The sequence below is a fragment of the Syzygium oleosum genome, unplaced genomic scaffold (assembly GCF_021117445.2).
Source record: "Syzygium oleosum isolate NSW1041296 unplaced genomic scaffold, Sole_v2.1 Sole_v2.28, whole genome shotgun sequence".
NCBI classification, from domain to species: Eukaryota; Viridiplantae; Streptophyta; class Magnoliopsida; order Myrtales; family Myrtaceae; genus Syzygium; species Syzygium oleosum.
The window spans coordinates 1,943,352-1,961,343 of NW_026607512.1; the positions used below are offsets into that span (position 1 = coordinate 1,943,352).

The following is a 17,992-nucleotide window of genomic DNA, read 5'->3' on the forward strand; positions in this document are numbered from 1 at the left end:
GAAGCGAAACAACATAAGACGATGCATGCCCAGAAGCTTCAGTAACCACGAATTCACAAAACGCAACCTTATCAAAACTCTGAAGAGATCACCATTCATTTCCACGTCAATTGGGTTTTTATATTGGATCAAAACCAACTGGCATTATTCTTGTGAAGGTGATCTCCTATATGATCGCTCAGCTACACACTTGAGAATGAATCTAGTAGTTTCAGTAACGATCCAAATTACGTGCCTCTTAACTCTCTTGTTTCGAGCAGAAAATTTCTGTGTGGTTGTACGCGTTAGAGAGTGAATCTTTTGACCCTCGAGGCGTGGTTTTTCGCTCGCCTTCGAGCCCACCTTTTTCTATATAAAACCGCAAACTTGTCTTGTTTTCTTAGCAGAGCAAATAGTGAAATTTGCGCTTTCTAACAAGCTTAAAGAGTTAAAGCGAGGATGTCAGGGGTATCAGTGGTGTTCTTGTTCGTGCTCTGTCTTTTTGCCACTCTCGTCCGAGGATTGCACGACAATGAGAGGAAGGTAGGTTTTGATGGCTGGTGCATCATGGGCATGAAAATCGACTCAGAAATGTACAGTCTTGTTCGTGCAATCTACTATTTGGTTTCATTAACATGGTTAGCGCGTTTGGTCAAAGCCAATCGCCCGTAGAAAATCAATCCCGTCACCTCGATATGTACATCGAACTATAATATGTATGGCCTAAGGAATTAGTATTACCCGTGTTGCATTAGGCAAGTGAATCGTATTAATGATAGATCAGGCCGGCGCAACAAATAAGTATTTGTAGACCCTTGGGAAGCAAGTGCCTGTGGTCCAGGAAATACATATGGTCAATTGAATCGATGTCATTGGCAAATCTAAACAAGAAATCATAATAAAACTTTGTTATATGCAACATCGGTATGATTTCCTCTCTCAGCGTTCAACTTTTTCATCGGTGTACTTCTGGCAAATTCCTCTCTGATTCATGATTTTGTTTCTTACCTGTCAAAATGCAGCCATACATTGTATACATGGGAGAAGTGCCGGAGGCCAAAACCAGTATCGAGGACGAACACCACAACCTGCTCATGGCGGCAATCGGAGAGTAATGATTCTTCTCGTAGTAATTAGAATGTTTTGATCATGTCATCGCCTATCTTACCTAGTGTAGTTTAATATTTCTTTTTCAGTGAGGACACAGCAAGACAAGCCAAGATCTACAGTTATGGTAAGAGCTTTAATGGGTTTGCGGCCAGGCTCTTGCCACGGGAAGCTCAGAAGCTATCAGGTACACAAGCAACACAAAAATGCTCCCTGATTGCTAGGATTGTAGTCTTCTGGATTCTTCAATCTGTTTAATTCATCTGCAGATGAAGACACAGTCGTGTCGGTGTTTGCCAACACAAAACGGAAACTTCACACGACTCGATCTTGGGACTTCCTAGGAATGCCAGAGACCTCGGGGAGAAGAAACTCCAAGGTTGAGAGTAACATTATCATAGGCCTTCTAGATACAGGTAAGGCCACAGTCGTATCAAATGTGCGTTTAACAAATTATATTGCAAGGATGTCAATTTGTTTTTTGTATTTTTATCTTTTGGTAATGTTTCTAAGGATTTGAATGATGCAGGCATCTATGTAAACGCCCCAAGTTTTGATGACAATGGCTTTGGACCTGCCCCAGCCAAATGGAAAGGCAAATGTATGAAGGGTGTCAACTTCACTGGCTGCAACAAGTAGCCCCTCTCTCTCTCTCTCTCTCTCTCTCTCTCTCTCTCTCTCTCTCTCTCTCTCTCTCTCTCTCTCTCTCTCTCTCTCTCTCTGATAACAAAATGGGAGACGCGGATGTTCCAAAATTTCTTCTTTTGTCAAAATTGAATATGTAATGTGACAGGATTTTGCTATGTACACGATCCTCAAGATTCTACTCCTAGAGATCAATGTTTCGGGCTAAAATTTGTCCCTGCAGTTTGGCTTTTCCTAGGTTTCTCATGTCCTGTCCCATTGTGACTTGAACAGCAAGGTGATTGGTGCGAAGTACTTCAACCTGGACAATATCGCGACCGGACCAGTGACCCCTGCTGATGACGACGGCCACGGGACCCACACCTCGTCCACTGCAGCTGGCGTAGCTGTGAAAGGAGCTAGCTTTTACGGCATAGCCAAGGGGACTGCAAGGGGAGGCGTGCCATCAGCCCGCATTGCCATGTACAAAGTGTGCTGGGGAAATGGCTGCTCTGACATGGATCTCTTGGCCGGTTTCGACCATGCGATAGCAGACGGCGTGGATCTGATCTCGGTGTCGATAGGCGGTCCCTCCAAGGACTTCTTCAGCGACCCGATCGCAATTGGCTCGTTCCATGCCATGAAGCGGGGGGTTCTGACTTCCTGCTCAGGAGGGAATGATGGGCCTTCGGATTACACCGTCGAAAATGTTGCGCCGTGGATTATGACGGTTGCCGCAAGTAGCATCGACAGACAGTTCCAAACAGAATTTAAGTTAGGCAATGGCGTATCGTATAATGTACTCTCTCTCTCTCTCTCTCTCTCTCTCTCTCTCTCTCTCTCTCTCTCTCTCTCTCTCTCTCTCTAACATTCATAACTATATTTCCCGTTGCATGACAGGGACTTTCAATCAATACTTTTTCGCCGAAGAAGCGGATGTACCCTTTAATAAGCGGAACACTTGCGGCCAATGCTAGCCAGCAGGGCTATCTGAATGCAAGGTAGGAATATAAATGCGTAACTCGTCAAATAACCAGAACTGATCTTGCGCCAAATCAAAAAACATTAGTACAAGAAAAAATGAAGATGATTTCTTGTTTTAGTTGTGATCCGGGCACAGTGTCAAACATCTCGACAAAGTCCTCTCTATTTAATTGTTCAGTAACTGGCCAGTATTTTGTCCCTGACAATCATTCTTTCGACAGTGCTTGTGATTATGGGAGCCTAAGCCAGGAGAAGGTAAAGGGAAGAGTTGTATATTGTGAGGGATATTATGGCCAGGATGATACAATCAAACAACTGGACGGGATTGGAATCGTCACTTCCAGTGATAGCTCAGCGGATGTCGACGTCGCCTTCATCATGTCTATGCCTGGAACTACAGTTAGCAGCCAGGACAGTGAAAAGATAGACCGCTATATTAACTCTACCAAGTAGGTTCTACCTGATCTGATTAGGTTATTCTACTGGATTTCCCGCACCCACTTGGATCATTCCTAGATAAAAGTCAGATGAATGTTCATGAAAATGTGGCTACTAGCAGTTTCGCAATGTTGGGTTTTTGTTTTTCCGCATTTGGTAACAGTCTGAACTCATATTCTTCAACCTATGTCGAGCAGAAATCCTCGAGCTGTCATATCCAGGACAAGAACGACCAAGATGAATGCACCGTTCATCGCAGCTTTCTCTTCCAGAGGACCCCAACAAATCACGCTCAACATCCTTAAGGTAGAAACTCTCTCTCTCTCTCTCTCTCTCTCTCTCTCTTTCTCTCTCTCTCTCTCTCTCTCTCTCTCTCTCTCAAGTCGACGTCTGTGTATATGCACAGCCTGACCTTGCAGCACCCGGACTCAACATACTGGCTGCTTATTCAAAACTTCCGCCAGTGACGGAGGATCCATTAGACAATCGACATGCCACATTTAACATATTATCGGGAACGTCCATGGCTTGTCCTCACGCGGCAGCAGCAGCAGCCTACGTGAAGAGATTTCACCCAAATTGGTCACCGGCCGCGATCAAGTCTGCTCTAATGACTACCGGTGAGTCTGTCTCAAAAACCTTTAGAACAACCCCAAACCAAATATTATTACTTTCAACAGGACTAAAAGAGTTAAACCCGCCCTTTTGGATATTAGTCTCAGATGTTCAAAGAAGAGGCATTTTTTAGCAAATTTCGTAAGGATGAGGCTTTCACTCCTTTCTGTGTCCCAAGGATAGTCTTGCTAATCAGGAGAGTCTTACTAATCAGCTCCTCCTTTCAGCCGTGCCTATGAAAATCAAGGACCAGTTCGCCGAGCTAAGTTCGGGGTCAGGCCAAATAAATCCAGTGAAGGCGGTGAATCCCGGCCTCGTGTACGATATCCCTATGAGATCATACATCAGCTTCTTATGCAAGGAAGGGTACAATGGCACAGCCATCGCCTTGCTCACCGGTGGCAAGAAGAAATTCAATTGCTCGAGCTTTAAGCCCGCACATGGCACCGATGGCCTAAACTACCCTTCCATGCATCTCCAACTCACGGATACAAGCGCTCGCATCTCCGCCGTCTTTTACCGAACCGTGACGAACGTTGGGCCCGTCAAAACGGTGTATAAGGCCAGAGTGACTGCTCCAGAGGGTGTCTCCATCCAGGTCGTCCCGGACACTCTGAAGTTCGACAAGTTGCATGAGAACCGGTCGTTCAAGGTCGTGGTGAAGGGTGGTCGGGTAGAGAAGGGTACACACACCATGTCAGGGTCACTTGAATGGAGAGACTCGAGACATCGTGTTAAGAGTCCAATCTTAGTTTTCACCACAGACCAACCAATTATCGTATAGAGTAGATAAAATCTTGTCTTCTGATCTGGCTATGTTGTCTCAACCACAAGGCTAATCCTGTTCTGGAGCTAGAATACGATGCAGGTGTTTCATTTCCTTCTCTTTAATTTCCACATTAATGAATGGTTGACGCCGCAATGCGTTGGGTAGGAAAAGAAGATCGTGTTCTCTCGATCCAGTGCTTTTCCTAATCCAGAGCTCAAAAGGAACGACCGCGCTGATGGGAACAACAAAGATGCCATGAAACTATTTTGTCAGGATAGTCACATTTGTCGTCGAATAAAGCAGAACCTTTACACTCCCAGATAAAGCTTCAGGATAACAGTAACCCTGAATGGGCCAAAGTAAATTGCCCTAAAATGAAGACGAAATACCATATGTGCGAAGAGATATTTTTGGCCTGACAATTACATTAGAAGAAAATAGTGGTATGCGCATCAAAGTTACAATGATTTCAGGATGAAAACCAAGTCATGTCACCTTGATCACATGATACTAAGTCTCAGGCTATAAATATGCCACCTCGCCATCAGAGACGAATGTTGGAGCACTTAAAACTTCACAATACTCATAGTGGATGAGCAGTGATTACCAGACAATTGAGCGTAAGTACTATAATGCTATAAGCACTTAGGCGAGGATCGGCGTAGTATGGAGAGAGACATTTCCATCCACAATAACCTCCAATACTGCAGGAGAGCTAATGATTATTCCGGTTTGGGGAGAGGATCCACAGACATTGCTAGATCATGCAGAGGGACAAAGGCCCGAGGGGGAGAGAATGGTGATATCCCGATAGGTCGAAGGAGTAGGCGGACGTCTAGGAGAAAGGTTAACGAACTCCAGTGCCTGCTGCCTTAGTTCTAATGGGTAGTCGGCAACACATCCAATTCTAGGACCAGCACCTGTTGACCATTTGAGCGAGAGTTGATGCCCCAGTTGATACGATCTCGCCACACTCTTGGAATTTATTCTTTGCAAGATTGCCTTCTTGGGTACCTCGGCTCTAGGGCTTTGTAGACCCCCAGACAAGGTCCTCTTGTAATTGATTTTTTCTTGAGGGGCAGTGGCTTCTGTCAACTCAATAGATTCGCTCTCCATCTCTTCTTTTGGAATTTCAGGTTGGGAAAGTTCTGAGGTTCCTGAAGTTTCAACCAAACTTCCCCTTACTCTTGGTTTGTTATCTTCGTACGTATCAGAATCTTCACTGGCCTTACGTATCTGGAATGAGACATATAACAAACCATCAGAGAGAGAGTTACAGCACCTGGGAATACTAGGTGTTAAAAATAAAACAGAGAAAGAAAAGCAAATAGAATGCTTTCCACAGGCATTAGGTGTGCAAAGACCAGCCAATTTTGAATTGGGCTGAACATGATAGTGAAATCATGAGACAGGCCATGACTCCCACTGGATGCTTCACCTCTCTGAAAGAGTTGAATTCTGTGGATTTCTATATTGTCCGAAAGAAGAAAAACAAACCATTGCGCACTTAGACAGAGAGACAATTTTCAGTTGAACAAAGGAGTACAGCTACCTCGACTTCTTCCAGGTTGACTCCATTTTCCTTCAGAAAGGATAAGAAGCTGTCAAGTCTATCTTCAGTTGGTCGGTAATGTCCACTATAAGCAGAGATGGACTTGGAAAAACAAAACAAGCCACTGTCAGGCACCATAAAAAGCAATACAGATGTCATGCCAGCTTTAGCAGTCATTATGTTGATGTTAAGACAGCACTAAAAGCTGAAGCTCGAAAGCTGATACTTTATCAAGAAAAGAATGAACGAAACCAATGTTCTATCCTGACCTGTCTCGACTTGCCCAGAGTCAGTTCATACTGACAAATTATTCCAGACTAGCCAAGACTCTGACATTTAATAAGATCATTAATGCTTGCCAGCACACCAAAGAGAGTATGAGAAACTTTCAGATAGATAAATATTAAGTCCCTAACCGACGATTCCTTTTAAGAACAAATGCGTGTCCAATTGTTGATTCGGTTTTTGCTTTGCCATCCAACAGAAGAAATAGCAGATCGCATTATAAGGGTAAAGGTAACAGGAGGTGATTCTTCGATAGGAAATCTTGGAGAAGAAGCTGCATGCAGGATCATTTGAGGTAAAACGACATTATGGCTCAAAGAACTATTTGTAGATCTTGCATTAACATAACTTCGATGTGAAGTTTGGATGTTGTTATAGAGGATGAGATAGGTGTTCTGAACAAGCTTCTTTGGCAGCTTTGGACAATAAAGTTTGACATTGCCAACAGTTCAGCAGAATACTTGCATATCGCATTGCAGTTTTAGTTAGGTCTCGATGACCTTCACCTTGTTGCGTATCTCAGTAAATGGAACAACAAGAAACCACTTGGAGACATTGAAGCAGAGGGTATTTATAACAAGAGCTACCATAAGGCATGACATATCATTTTCAATCCCTTTTTCAACAGCGCTTCACAACCAATTCATAAGAACTAACATCTATATGTAGTCAAACTGAAATAAGGAAATTATTTTTGTACGATTTCATTAATGATCCAAATGAAAATAGCAGGGAAGGAGAGAAAAACTCACATCTAGGACTTGGAATGTAAAAAAGGAGATTGCAATTGGAACTAAAACTAGAAAACTGTCTATCTAAATTTTAGAAGAACGTTAAAAACACAACAAAATGTGCAATGTACCTTAAGTACTCCATGCTCTGCTACCAACCTTCCAGCCGCTATAGTGGCTCCTCCAGCCAGAAAGCTGGAATGATGAAATACTCCTTTCTTTTTCTAAACAGTTTAGAGGATCAACTTCTCACGACACAAACATCGGCAATCATAATAAAATCAGAGGTTTGCATCTATATAGAAATATCAGCTTACCTCACCAGCGTATAACTTTTTTGAAGTACTCATCACAAATATCCATTTAGCACCTTCTGAACCTTTCTTTGTATGAAGGAATTCTCCAGATTGTTTGTGGATGATCTTCCCCTTGATGACAACATACTCATAGCTTTCTCTCTCTTGCTGATTTCAGTGAGGAAAAAGAAGGAAAGGGAGAAAGCAAGCGAGCGTTAGTCATGGTTGAAGAGATAAAAGAAACACAATTAATGCATTGCAAGACCAGTCAATCGATAGGAGTATGACTACTGAATATAGATACGCACGGGTCCAAGGTACTTAATGCACTGCTGTCGGAGTTTTGATCTTGGGCACTCTTTAAGATCAAGCTCTTTGCCATCTCCTATATCCAACCTGCAAAAATCAAACAGAGAAACTTCAGAACACAGCCATTCTACTTAGCCTATGTTTGGGAAGTTAGGGAAAATGAGAGAAACGGAAAATTGGTTGGAAATTTTTGAAATTTTTGTGAGAGGCATATAGACTGCAAAGTTTATAATTGTTTTGTATGTTCCAACCATTTTCATTCTTCAGCCCTCTCCCAAACATTAATGGCTATGATAGATTGCACCACAAAAACACAAAGGAGAAACAAACCACAGCAGAATGCCCGACCTTTAGTACAATCAATTTCTGTTACAATTACAGTCCTCATATTTTCTTTGGGAATGAAATTAGTGAACCAGCCCTGATATCACGAGAGTCCCACATTAAGCACACCTGATTATAAGGCTGAGATGAATTTCATACATGAAAATTTTCTCAACCATTCAGTGACACAGCATCTCTTCAGTATCACCTCTGAAGAAATTTTTTTTTTTTTACCAGAAGTAGATCCCAAGTGACCCTGCACCGTCGTCCTTCACTAGGAATTACTCAAGAAACATAGCATCATCGAAGCAAGTTGGCCTCCCATATAAAGTCCAAGCCTACTACACTCCAGACTAGAATCTCTGAATGAGGGGGAAGAAAAACCCTGCTTAGATTCCTAACTCTGGTCACCATGTTAATTCAATCATCGTCATAAAGACTAAAGACGTACTTAATTATAAAACAGACAAAGAAAGCGTTGACACGAAATGACCAAAAGCAAATAACAAGATATATGTTCAGTGTTCACATATTTTGATGACACAGAAGAGGGAGAGAAACTGCCATCCAGCCCATGGACAGAGGTTCAGCAGCAGGATCGAGTTCAAATAATATCTCAGAAAATCAAGCTCTGTTAGCAGAAAACTCCGAGCAAAACCAAGCTGGAAGCTTCCGCCATCAAGTAAATCGCTTCGACATATTTATAAGAATCACCCATTCTTAGCCCGACAAACATTTTACTCACCAGTAAAAGAACGGTTGTCCTGATTCGGCTTTGCACCATTCTTCATAGTACAGGTGCAGGCTATGCCCGTAGCGGTGCCGGGGATCAATCTACAATCCAGAAGACGATACGTGCATGTTGAATATCAAGATACAAACTACATCTCAATCTTCAAGTTGCCAGGCCAAATTTGAAGAGACGCTAATTTCAAACAAGGAAACAGAGAAGGCAAGTTAATTACAGCTTCGATCCAATGCTGAAAAGCCAATTTTTGTGCTTTAGCGTCTTTGGACAAACCCTTTCCCACCTGTCCAAGAAAGTCCAAAACTCAGTCAACGTAGAGCCGTCTTTTTCCTCGACGCGTTCGAGCGAAGATCAGTAACAGGGACAAAATTCAGCATCAGAGAAACAGTCCACTGTACGTGCGATTTCGCGGCTCCGACACGGAAATCCAAACTAACCATTCGGTACATCGAACGAGGAGAAATTTATTAACCTTGGCAGCATTTAGGCCGACACGAGTCCACCTCGAGGCAGCACTTTCGGGGAAATTGAAGAAAGAGATGGTACTGCGATTCAATCTCACGAAATCCAGTGCTTGCCACCTGCAAAAATTATTCACAGCCATTGCTGAGACCAAGAAGGAGGAGGAGGAGGAAAAGCGGATGAATAGCACGAAATTCCAGTGCACCCACCACAGCTCCTCGGCCACAACGGCGGAGTCCGCCAACCTCCGCCGCGTGCGGTAGCTCCGATACACCTTCTGCAGCTTCACCGCGGCGCTTGACTCGGGGGGCGCGCTCCCCGGCGCGCGGAGCACGTTCGATCCCGCCTCAGCCCCCGGCTCCTCCTGACCGCCGACCGCCGCCGCCGCCGCCGCCGCCGGCGAACCGCCCGAGCCGACGCCGGCATGCGGCCCGAGGATCAACTCGCGTGACCCCCCGCCGCCGCCGCCAGCTGCGGTGGGGCTCCACGGCATTTCGCGCTCGACGGGGAGCTCGCCGTCGGGCCCGGCATTGCCCGGTGATTCGGGGCCGCTGGCGATGGAGACGTCGGTGGTGGAGGCGGCGGAGGCCGGGGAGTCGGGGGGGTCGAGGTCGGGGGGAGCGAGGGCGGCGGGGGCGGGGGCGGGGGGGAGGGAGCGGGGGAACACGAGCTTCTCCCGGAATTCGAAGTCCGGCGGGGATCGGAGGGCATCGAACTCCATCGGCACAGCACCGACGAAGCGCAAGGGAGGAGGGGGGGAAGGGAAGGGAAGGGAATGAGGTCTGCAGAGAAACCCTAAAAGATATGCGGTGGCCGGAGCACGGCAGGATCGAGCTAGAGAGAGGGAGGAAGTGGATGAGGAGGAGTTTATATAGGAGGAGGAGGAGGAGATGATGGGGGGGGGAGGGCGCTGCTGATGGATGCGAGTGGTGGAGGCGACTGGTGGGAGGGACTGCTCGCTTTCCCGGGAAACTGAACGGTCAACGGGGACAAAAAAAAATTTATTAGTGAGAAAAACGGGCGGTTGTTACGCACGCGCCGTGGCTCCGAGAAAGAGATGGAGAGAGAGACAGAGAGAGGACCAGAGGGTCAGAGACAGTGGGAGACTCTTGTCTGCTTGCGTGGAAAATCTCGAGACATACGTTCCCCGAACTTTAGTTTAATATGTAATGTGTCTCTAAAATTTTTAATTTATTCGATGTGATCTCTAAATTTTAATTTAATACACAGTATCATCCTTGAACTTTTAATTTGTTCGATATAGTCCATAAATTTTGATCTAATGTGTAATGTCGATCGTGAATTGTTAAACATTTTCGTATAACTTGGAGATTATATTGAATATTGAAATCCATGTTGTACAAATTTAAAGTCTGGGGATGGCATTGTATTAGGGGCCGAAGTTCAGGGACCACGTCGCGGGAATTAAGAGTTCGGAAATCATCTGTGCAGTTAGTATCGAAGATTTTGCTGCTTCAGAAAATGAAGTCCGAAAGGGTGGAAAAGAAAAGGTTAAAAACAATAGGGAAAGCGGTGAAAGAGGAAGGAGCAGGAGAAGAAGACGAAGGCGACGAAAATAGACTTTGGTGCGCGGGGTGAATCACGTGGTCCACTTTGACTATTGATTATTGAACCCGGTTCGATCCCTTGGAGATTCGATCCACCACACGTGTAACCCGGTCGAACCGGCCGTCCTTTCCATGGTGGCTTTGCTCTCGACACCATCGTGATTACGGTCGAGTCCACAACGCACTCGATTTAGTGCGCACACAAATCCCCCCATTAAGGTGTTTTTTATGCGAAAATAGAAGTTGGAGAGCTGGATTGTGATTTTTTATGAAAATTGTCGAAGTATATGTCCTATTTGAAATTTGTAAGTAACTAGTAAAAATAACTAATTAGCGATTGCAATCGGCCATTCGAAAGTCGAATTTCGTAGCTAAATATCATGGTGTGATTGGAGGAGTGGCTTTCGAGCCTTAAGCTAAACCGCATTGAATTCCCATCTCGAATTAAAGCCGATACTTTTAACTCCCTAATCGTAATCGGGTTAAAAACGTCGTCCGTGTTTTGTTTTAGCCAAATTTGTACACAGGTGATTTTCATTGACTTATAACCTACCAATCAGAAGCCCGGCGGAAGAAATCTTCTTCCAATCAGAGATGGAGGTAAATACCGCGCATATATCATCAGTTTCCGGCCCTTACTGGATTCGCCAAACGTGTCCTCAGATCGAGGGCCGACGATTTTCGATACGACTCGTTCACATAACATGTAACATGTAATTTCACCCGACGGGTACACAACACACGCTCTAGCGTGCCTCTTTAGCTTAAAATGAGTTTGACACAGAGAGAAAGCGTAAATTTGGAACAACTCCAAAGAACTCGAAATTTTTATTCAATAATACTGTGTTCTTGATTACAAGACGGACATCTTATTTATTGTTCAAAATCATAAAAACTGCAGAGATTTCCGGTGATTACGGCGATCATATTATTCAAGATAATCACAAGCTAACTGTTCTACATCAGAGTTCCTGTACAAAACAAGTCAACACAATTTTTTGCACGAATATTAAACGCGTCATGTGCGCGAGTCGACCCCTCTTTAACCCCGTTTACGATGCACATGGACCCGTTTTACTTGCGAAAAAGAAGGTTTCACGTGCTTTCCGTGTTAGCGCTGGGTCGTCTAGGTGCGATCAAAGTTCAAGAGTAGATTTGTATATTAATCCTAAGGCGATTATGACACAAGGGGACGGGGACCTGCCTTACGTAATGGGAAGAGAGAGAGCCCCACCACTTCAAATAAAAGAGGGCAGAAAGAAGAGAGAGAGGCCCACGTCTTTATCAAATGTCAGAACATCAGCTCTTGCCCCCCATATTGGCATAGAAGGACAAGTCATCTTTGATCTCTCGTTGTCTCACTTCCCTCTCTCTCTCTCGTAAAGTCAAGGCACGTGCACTTCTTTTCATTGGAGATTTTATATTGATTATGAGAATTTGCACTGCCGCAAATCATTCTGGGTTAATTGTGGCTTGTGGGTATTGTGTAATTACATTTTGTGTATAAATTTACGATGCGATGTACTCTACTGAATTCTCTCGAACTCTTTTTGACGCCCGTGAATGAGCCATAAGTTGTAAGCCCCTTAAATATCCTCTCTATATTCGAACGATTATAACTCGGCGTCATCGAGTTATTTTTCGAGTGCATCATGTTAGGATGTATGTATGAATCGTGTTAGAGAAGTCCAATATCGAAGAACTGGTGTAATATGGAGCAGTTAATATATCCTAGTTAGCTTATAACTCATTGGCTTAAATTTTTGAATAAATGTGGATACAACTTAATATGTTGACGGGCTCGAACCTGGGCTCTCTTATAGCGATCTCCCTGGGTGAAGGTATCGGGCTTCCGCTACGCATTTCCAACACATCAAGTATCATTTTACCGTCTATCCGAGACGTGATCGTGATGATGCACTCTCACGAATGGTTTTATTGCCCTTTAAGACCACCAGTCTAAAAAGTCGATTTTGATGGAGCTCGATTTCACAAGGTGTTATTTCGCTCTACATAGAATTTGCTTGAAATGTGATAGCTTTAAAATGATTTTCATTGCTTTAGCTTTATCCCCTAAAGCTAATTTCATAAGCACTTACTTCCAAGCGATCTTTATTGCCGGCATTCTCTATCACCTTAAATTTGAAGCATATGATCAAGGGACAAGTGCACTACAAGTCCTAAAACTTGTCACAAAAATGCGTTTGAGTCCTAAAATTTACAAAAAGTTCATTTGAGTCCTAAAACTTGTCAAAATGGTTCATTTGAGTCCTAAAGTTAACACCGTTAGATTTACTAACGGAAAATGCTGACTTGGCGCGTGTCATTTTTAATTATTTTTCTTGAGACACGTGGCGCCACGTCAGCAAAAATAAAAATAAAAATGGAAAAAGCTGAAAAAAAAACCAAAAAAACCAAAAAAAGGAAAAAAAAAAAAAAAAGAACCGGCGGTGGCCAAGCCCGACGGCCACCGCCGGTGGCCGAAGCCTGGCGGCCGGGAAGGATCGGCGGAGGTCGCCTGGGCCTTCCCGAAGCCCGGCGACCCTCGCCGGCCCCGGGCGAGTCTCCGGCGAGGGCCGGCGACCCTCGCTCAGATCTGGGGCGAGGGTCGCGCCTCCCCCGAGATCAAGGGTCGCCGGCCCTCGCCGGAGACTCGCCCGGGGCCGGCGAGGGTCGCCGGGCTTCGGGAAGGCCCAGGCGACCTCCGCCGGTCCTTCCCGGCCGCAGGGCTTCGGCCACCGGCGGTGGCCGTCGGGCTTGGCCACCGCCGGTTCTTTTTTTTTTTTCCTTTTTTTGGTTTTTTTTGGTTTTTTTTTTCAGCTTTTTCTATTTTTATTTTTATTTTTGCTGACGTGGCGCCACGTGTCTCAAGAAAAATAATTAAAAATGACACGTCAGCATTTTCCGTTAGTAAATCTAACGGTGTTAACTTTATGACTCAAATGAATCATTTTGACAAGTTTTAGGACTCAAATGAACTTTTTGTAAGTTTTAGGACTCAAACGCACTTTTGTGACAAGTTTTAGGACTTGTAGTGCACTTATCCCTATGATCAATGAATGCGAGATTGAGGGTTTGAGTTGGATCTCTCCTCTCCCTTTTACCTTCACACGGCTTTCTTCTTCAATCTCTATGGAGGGGAGGGTTTGAGCTAGGTCTCTCCCTCCCCTCCCTTTTTCCTTCTTCTCTAGCTGATTTGGTTATTTGTTCTCTTTTTCTTGCTTTTCCTCCCATTTCGATGTGCTTTTCTCTTCTGATATAATTTAGATCTAGAAGTTTCTTTCTCCCATATTGGGGAGGTTTTTATCCCAATCTAGCTAGATTTAAGGTTTTTTTTTTTTTTGCATATATGATTTTGGGACTTCGCTTTTCTCGAGTTTCGTTGGTGTACAAGTCCAGTTTCGAAGGAGATCAAAGGAGTTTCGTGAAGGTTTGGCTCTCACAAGTATCAGATTTGTGCGTGTTCAATCTTGTTACTTTGCACGGCGATGGTGTTGGTAACACCGAATCTAGGCGCGCACTACCGAAAGACAAGGCCATAGCAACATATGAAAATCTCGTTACTAAAGACGAATTCAATGATCGGCCGCCAATTTTGTTTTGAAGATTGTCCCAGATCTGCTCTTTAAGTGTATAACCCATAACCTTGTTGTTATGATTCATCTTCTTATGTGGAACTTGTTTTGTTGTCTTAATTTGCAATTGGATTGCGTATTTCTATTGTATATCTGTGGAAATGAATAAAATGTTTCTTTAACCCCCCAAAAAAAAAAGTTTGAAAGATATGTCAAATATCACGGAGACTACACAGATTATGAAAATCATATTGAGACAACCTATGATTTGGAAATAATCAAAACACTTATATTTGTCCATCCTGTACATAGCTAGATTTTTTGCCTTTGTTTTGTATGCAATATATTCACCCTTCATAGGGTAGCTGATTTTCTGTTTATGTACTTTGAAAACTAAAAATTAAGTCATAGCTAGAAAGTTTTAACATTGGGTCAAGCAATCGATATTCTTATTGTCCTCGTACATTCTACCTTCTCCAGTGCTTATCTCCACTTAAATGATGATAATTCCAATTAGTTTTTTAAAGGTTTAATATCACGAAAAATCACAAAATTAGTATACATGTAATAAATTTACCCCCCCGTTAGTTTCCGTTAAATTTTACCTTCAAATTTCTAAGTTTGGTGACACGTAATAATTGACGGGTATACCAGTTTGGAGTTTTACTCTCCATTTGTCACAGGTTTACCATTTTGTGATTTTTTTATAATATTAATCCAATTTAACGGAGGGTAAATATGCTACAAATGTACCAGTTCGGAGTTTTTTATGGTCAAAAAATTAATTTAAGGTAAAATTATCACATGTGTATCAGTTTTGAAATTTTTTATGATTAAAAAATTAATTTAGAATAAATATGTTAGAAAATTTTGTATGGGCCAATAAAGACAAGATCAATATGGTGGCTTCCTACCCCAACCACCCCCTTGGAAAAAAATTAAAGTAAGAGCTTTAAATGTATAAACTAGGGTACTACAGGTACCTTGACACCTGCCCACATTACATTTAATGCTTACCTAGACGAGGAACCAAAGCTATCAAAGCCCCCGTTCGGGGAGAATCCCAAGCTTCTTTGCAACAGGACCAGTTATAACAGGAAGTGTGATCTAATTGCTTATGTTTTTTCGTATGGTAAATTCCGAGAGACGTGCTTCGAAAGAAGTTTCCTGACAAGCACGAAATTACAAAGAAGTTACGATGATAAAAATGAGAAATGTGCATTTTTCGTGGATGAACGTGTAATTAGACATGATTTGTATAGATAGATAAAGAAAGCTAGTTATGTAATCAAACGGCAAAAAAAAAAAATGAACATCTTGCTAGTGCTCATATGGGTTAGCGCAGTAGATAAAGTCGTAGGACCTTCTATCTCGAGAAGCAAGAGATTCCGAAATTAGATAGATTTTTTATTTTTTTTTTTGCACTCCGTTCTACATCAAGAGACGATTCATAAGATTAGATTCGAAGTTCTCCCTCGCAATAACAATGCATATATTTGTCTTCCTAGCTCGATGGCTTCTAGGCAAATGAAACAAAACCCTAAAGAAATTAGACAAGAGGTTGTTGGCAAGCTAACATTGATTCTTCACTACAAAATTGTGATTACCTAACTTGTTTTTGTTAACGTTTCATGTAGTACTCAGTTGTTCGACCATCCAAAGTCCGTCGTGTCACTCTTTCGCAATTATAACTTAGATTTTTAAAGGTGGAAATCGTCAATCACCAGCACTCGACTTTTGTTTATCAATTATCATAGCATGCGCCATCGGTACAATCACAAATTTCTACCTAGCTTGCTCTAGATTCGATATTAACCGAGAGAGTGGATAACTAAAACCCTCGAATCATGGATAGATTAGATCGCTTGCATAGAGTTTTCTCTTCGCAAAACCGGCGTATGCTCTCATTTCTCCTCTTATCTTCTCGGTGTCTCGAACAACACCGGACAAACAAAGACTACCATGACACCTGCTCTTTTGAAACAGGGGGTTGACCCTTTGACTAGACCATGGTTATCATCGTTTTTTCAACACTGTCCACAGTCAAGTCAAGTGGGCTAATGCAAATATGAAAAATGATTACCCCCTCGGAGTGAGCACCCCGTCTTATCTATCGTCATCCATCACGTTGCAAAGAGGAAAACCAAGGCAGGGTCAGATGGCTCCACAGCCACATGACTTTCTTTTTGGTGTGAATATTGAACTTGCTTTGTGCTGACCCCGGCATCCTACTCACCTAGCTTTTGTCCTCCAGTGCTTCGCTTGAAAAGTCTAGCCACTTTTTGGTTTGGACGAGATGATATAGGACAGATCAGATGATTAAAGTAAGGTGATGATGGTATTATTATATAGTTGCATGAGATTCAACGAGGGGGTTATTTTAATAGCCCCCTCTAAAGGTGGATGTGGAGACAGCTTAGGGCAACTAGAGAGTTCTTTATAGTCGAAAATTCAACTTAGGAGTTCTGGGTGCCGACACTTGTTTTACTCCGAGTACTGTATCGAGCCACCTTCTGGGTGACCTCATGACCAACCTTCACCGTCGTGATTCGTAAATCGATCGACCGAGGCCGATTTATGCATCTCATATCGATTATGAATCCCGGACATTGTTCGCTTTATTGACAGATGCTACGTTGTTAGTAGGGGCGAGTACAGAAATTGGATCGAACCGACTGATTCTGGGCAGTTCCAGATGTGGACATAACCACTTGGACCGGACCAAATTGATATTTTTTTTTTATTGCCAAAAGGCTGGAGAAGAGAACAAAAATAACGTTCATATACATACTTGCACTCCGCAAGAGTGTTCCATTCCCTGCAAGAGTTCAAAAACGACGTTCTTTCCATTCCCTTGTCCGCTTCCAGTGTTCCATTTCTTGCTAGAGAATAGAAAAATGAAAGAAAGAAATCACGCTGGTTTTTGAACCCACATGGGAACCGAATTGTTCCGGTCGGTTCGATTTCAAGATCAGGTAGGTAGGGTTCCAAGCTCCACAAACTATGAACCGAACCTTCTAGTCCGATTCCCAGTTAGGGTGGGAACTAGCCTATACTAGAATCAATCACCCCCATTTATTAGGTTCGATATCTTTGGTATACCTAACGATTGTGAATAGAGCAGTGCGGAATTGACATAAATGGCCTCACCCATTCATAATTATAGCATTTCAGAATGCAGAGACGTTTGACTTAAATTTGACAGTAAGAGTACCTGCATGCAAGAGACAAATGATGTTTAGTTAGACGTTGATTGCTGTAATTTAAATAATCTAGAAACGAAGCTTCCGGCTGCTTTCCTTTTCATCTTTTGAACCCAAATTCACTATACTCTTACCAAGCATGACAGGAATGACTGAAAGCCTGCACGTGTTTCATAGCAACCCTAATAGGTCTTCCTGTTTTTTTCTTCTCCACCTAAAAAGGTTTCGTGCTTAGCATTTGATTAGCAGTTGACTTAAAAAAAGAAGTTGACTGAAAAAAAAAAAGGTGAAAATACGTAGTAATAATGCACCCTTAATAGCATTTATGTTTTCTTTTTATAATTCGTGGGCACGGCGGTAATTAGCTGACTATTAGAAGGGAAATTAGCACTGTAACCCACCATCATGCCCCTTGCTTAAGCC

General features: G+C 43.1%; 2 protein-coding genes across 2 annotated transcripts; one reads left to right on the plus strand and one right to left on the minus strand.

Annotated features, from left to right (window-relative positions):
• Nucleotides 1-329: 329 nt before the first annotated feature.
• Nucleotides 330-4,631, plus strand: LOC115675272 (subtilisin-like protease SBT4.15). Its single transcript, XM_030597869.2, has 11 exons — nt 330-522; nt 1,002-1,090; nt 1,176-1,273; nt 1,356-1,502; nt 1,616-1,721; nt 2,005-2,509; nt 2,611-2,711; nt 2,916-3,143; nt 3,330-3,438; nt 3,539-3,752; nt 3,975-4,631. Exons 1-11 carry the CDS (start codon nt 439-441, stop codon nt 4,529-4,531), a joined length of 2,238 nt encoding a protein of 745 aa, XP_030453729.1. The 5' UTR covers nt 330-438; the 3' UTR covers nt 4,532-4,631.
• Nucleotides 4,632-4,909: 278 nt separating this feature from the next.
• On the minus strand, nt 4,910-10,045 carry LOC115675271 (IQ domain-containing protein IQM3). Its single transcript, XM_030597868.2, has 9 exons — nt 9,433-10,045; nt 9,234-9,342; nt 8,979-9,044; nt 8,759-8,847; nt 7,689-7,776; nt 7,402-7,548; nt 7,216-7,308; nt 6,069-6,170; nt 4,910-5,752 (listed from the first exon to the last, which is right to left on the minus strand). Exons 1-9 carry the CDS (start codon nt 9,942-9,944, stop codon nt 5,279-5,281), a joined length of 1,680 nt encoding a protein of 559 aa, XP_030453728.2. The 5' UTR covers nt 9,945-10,045; the 3' UTR covers nt 4,910-5,278.
• Between the last annotated feature and the right edge of the window lie 7,947 nt (nt 10,046-17,992).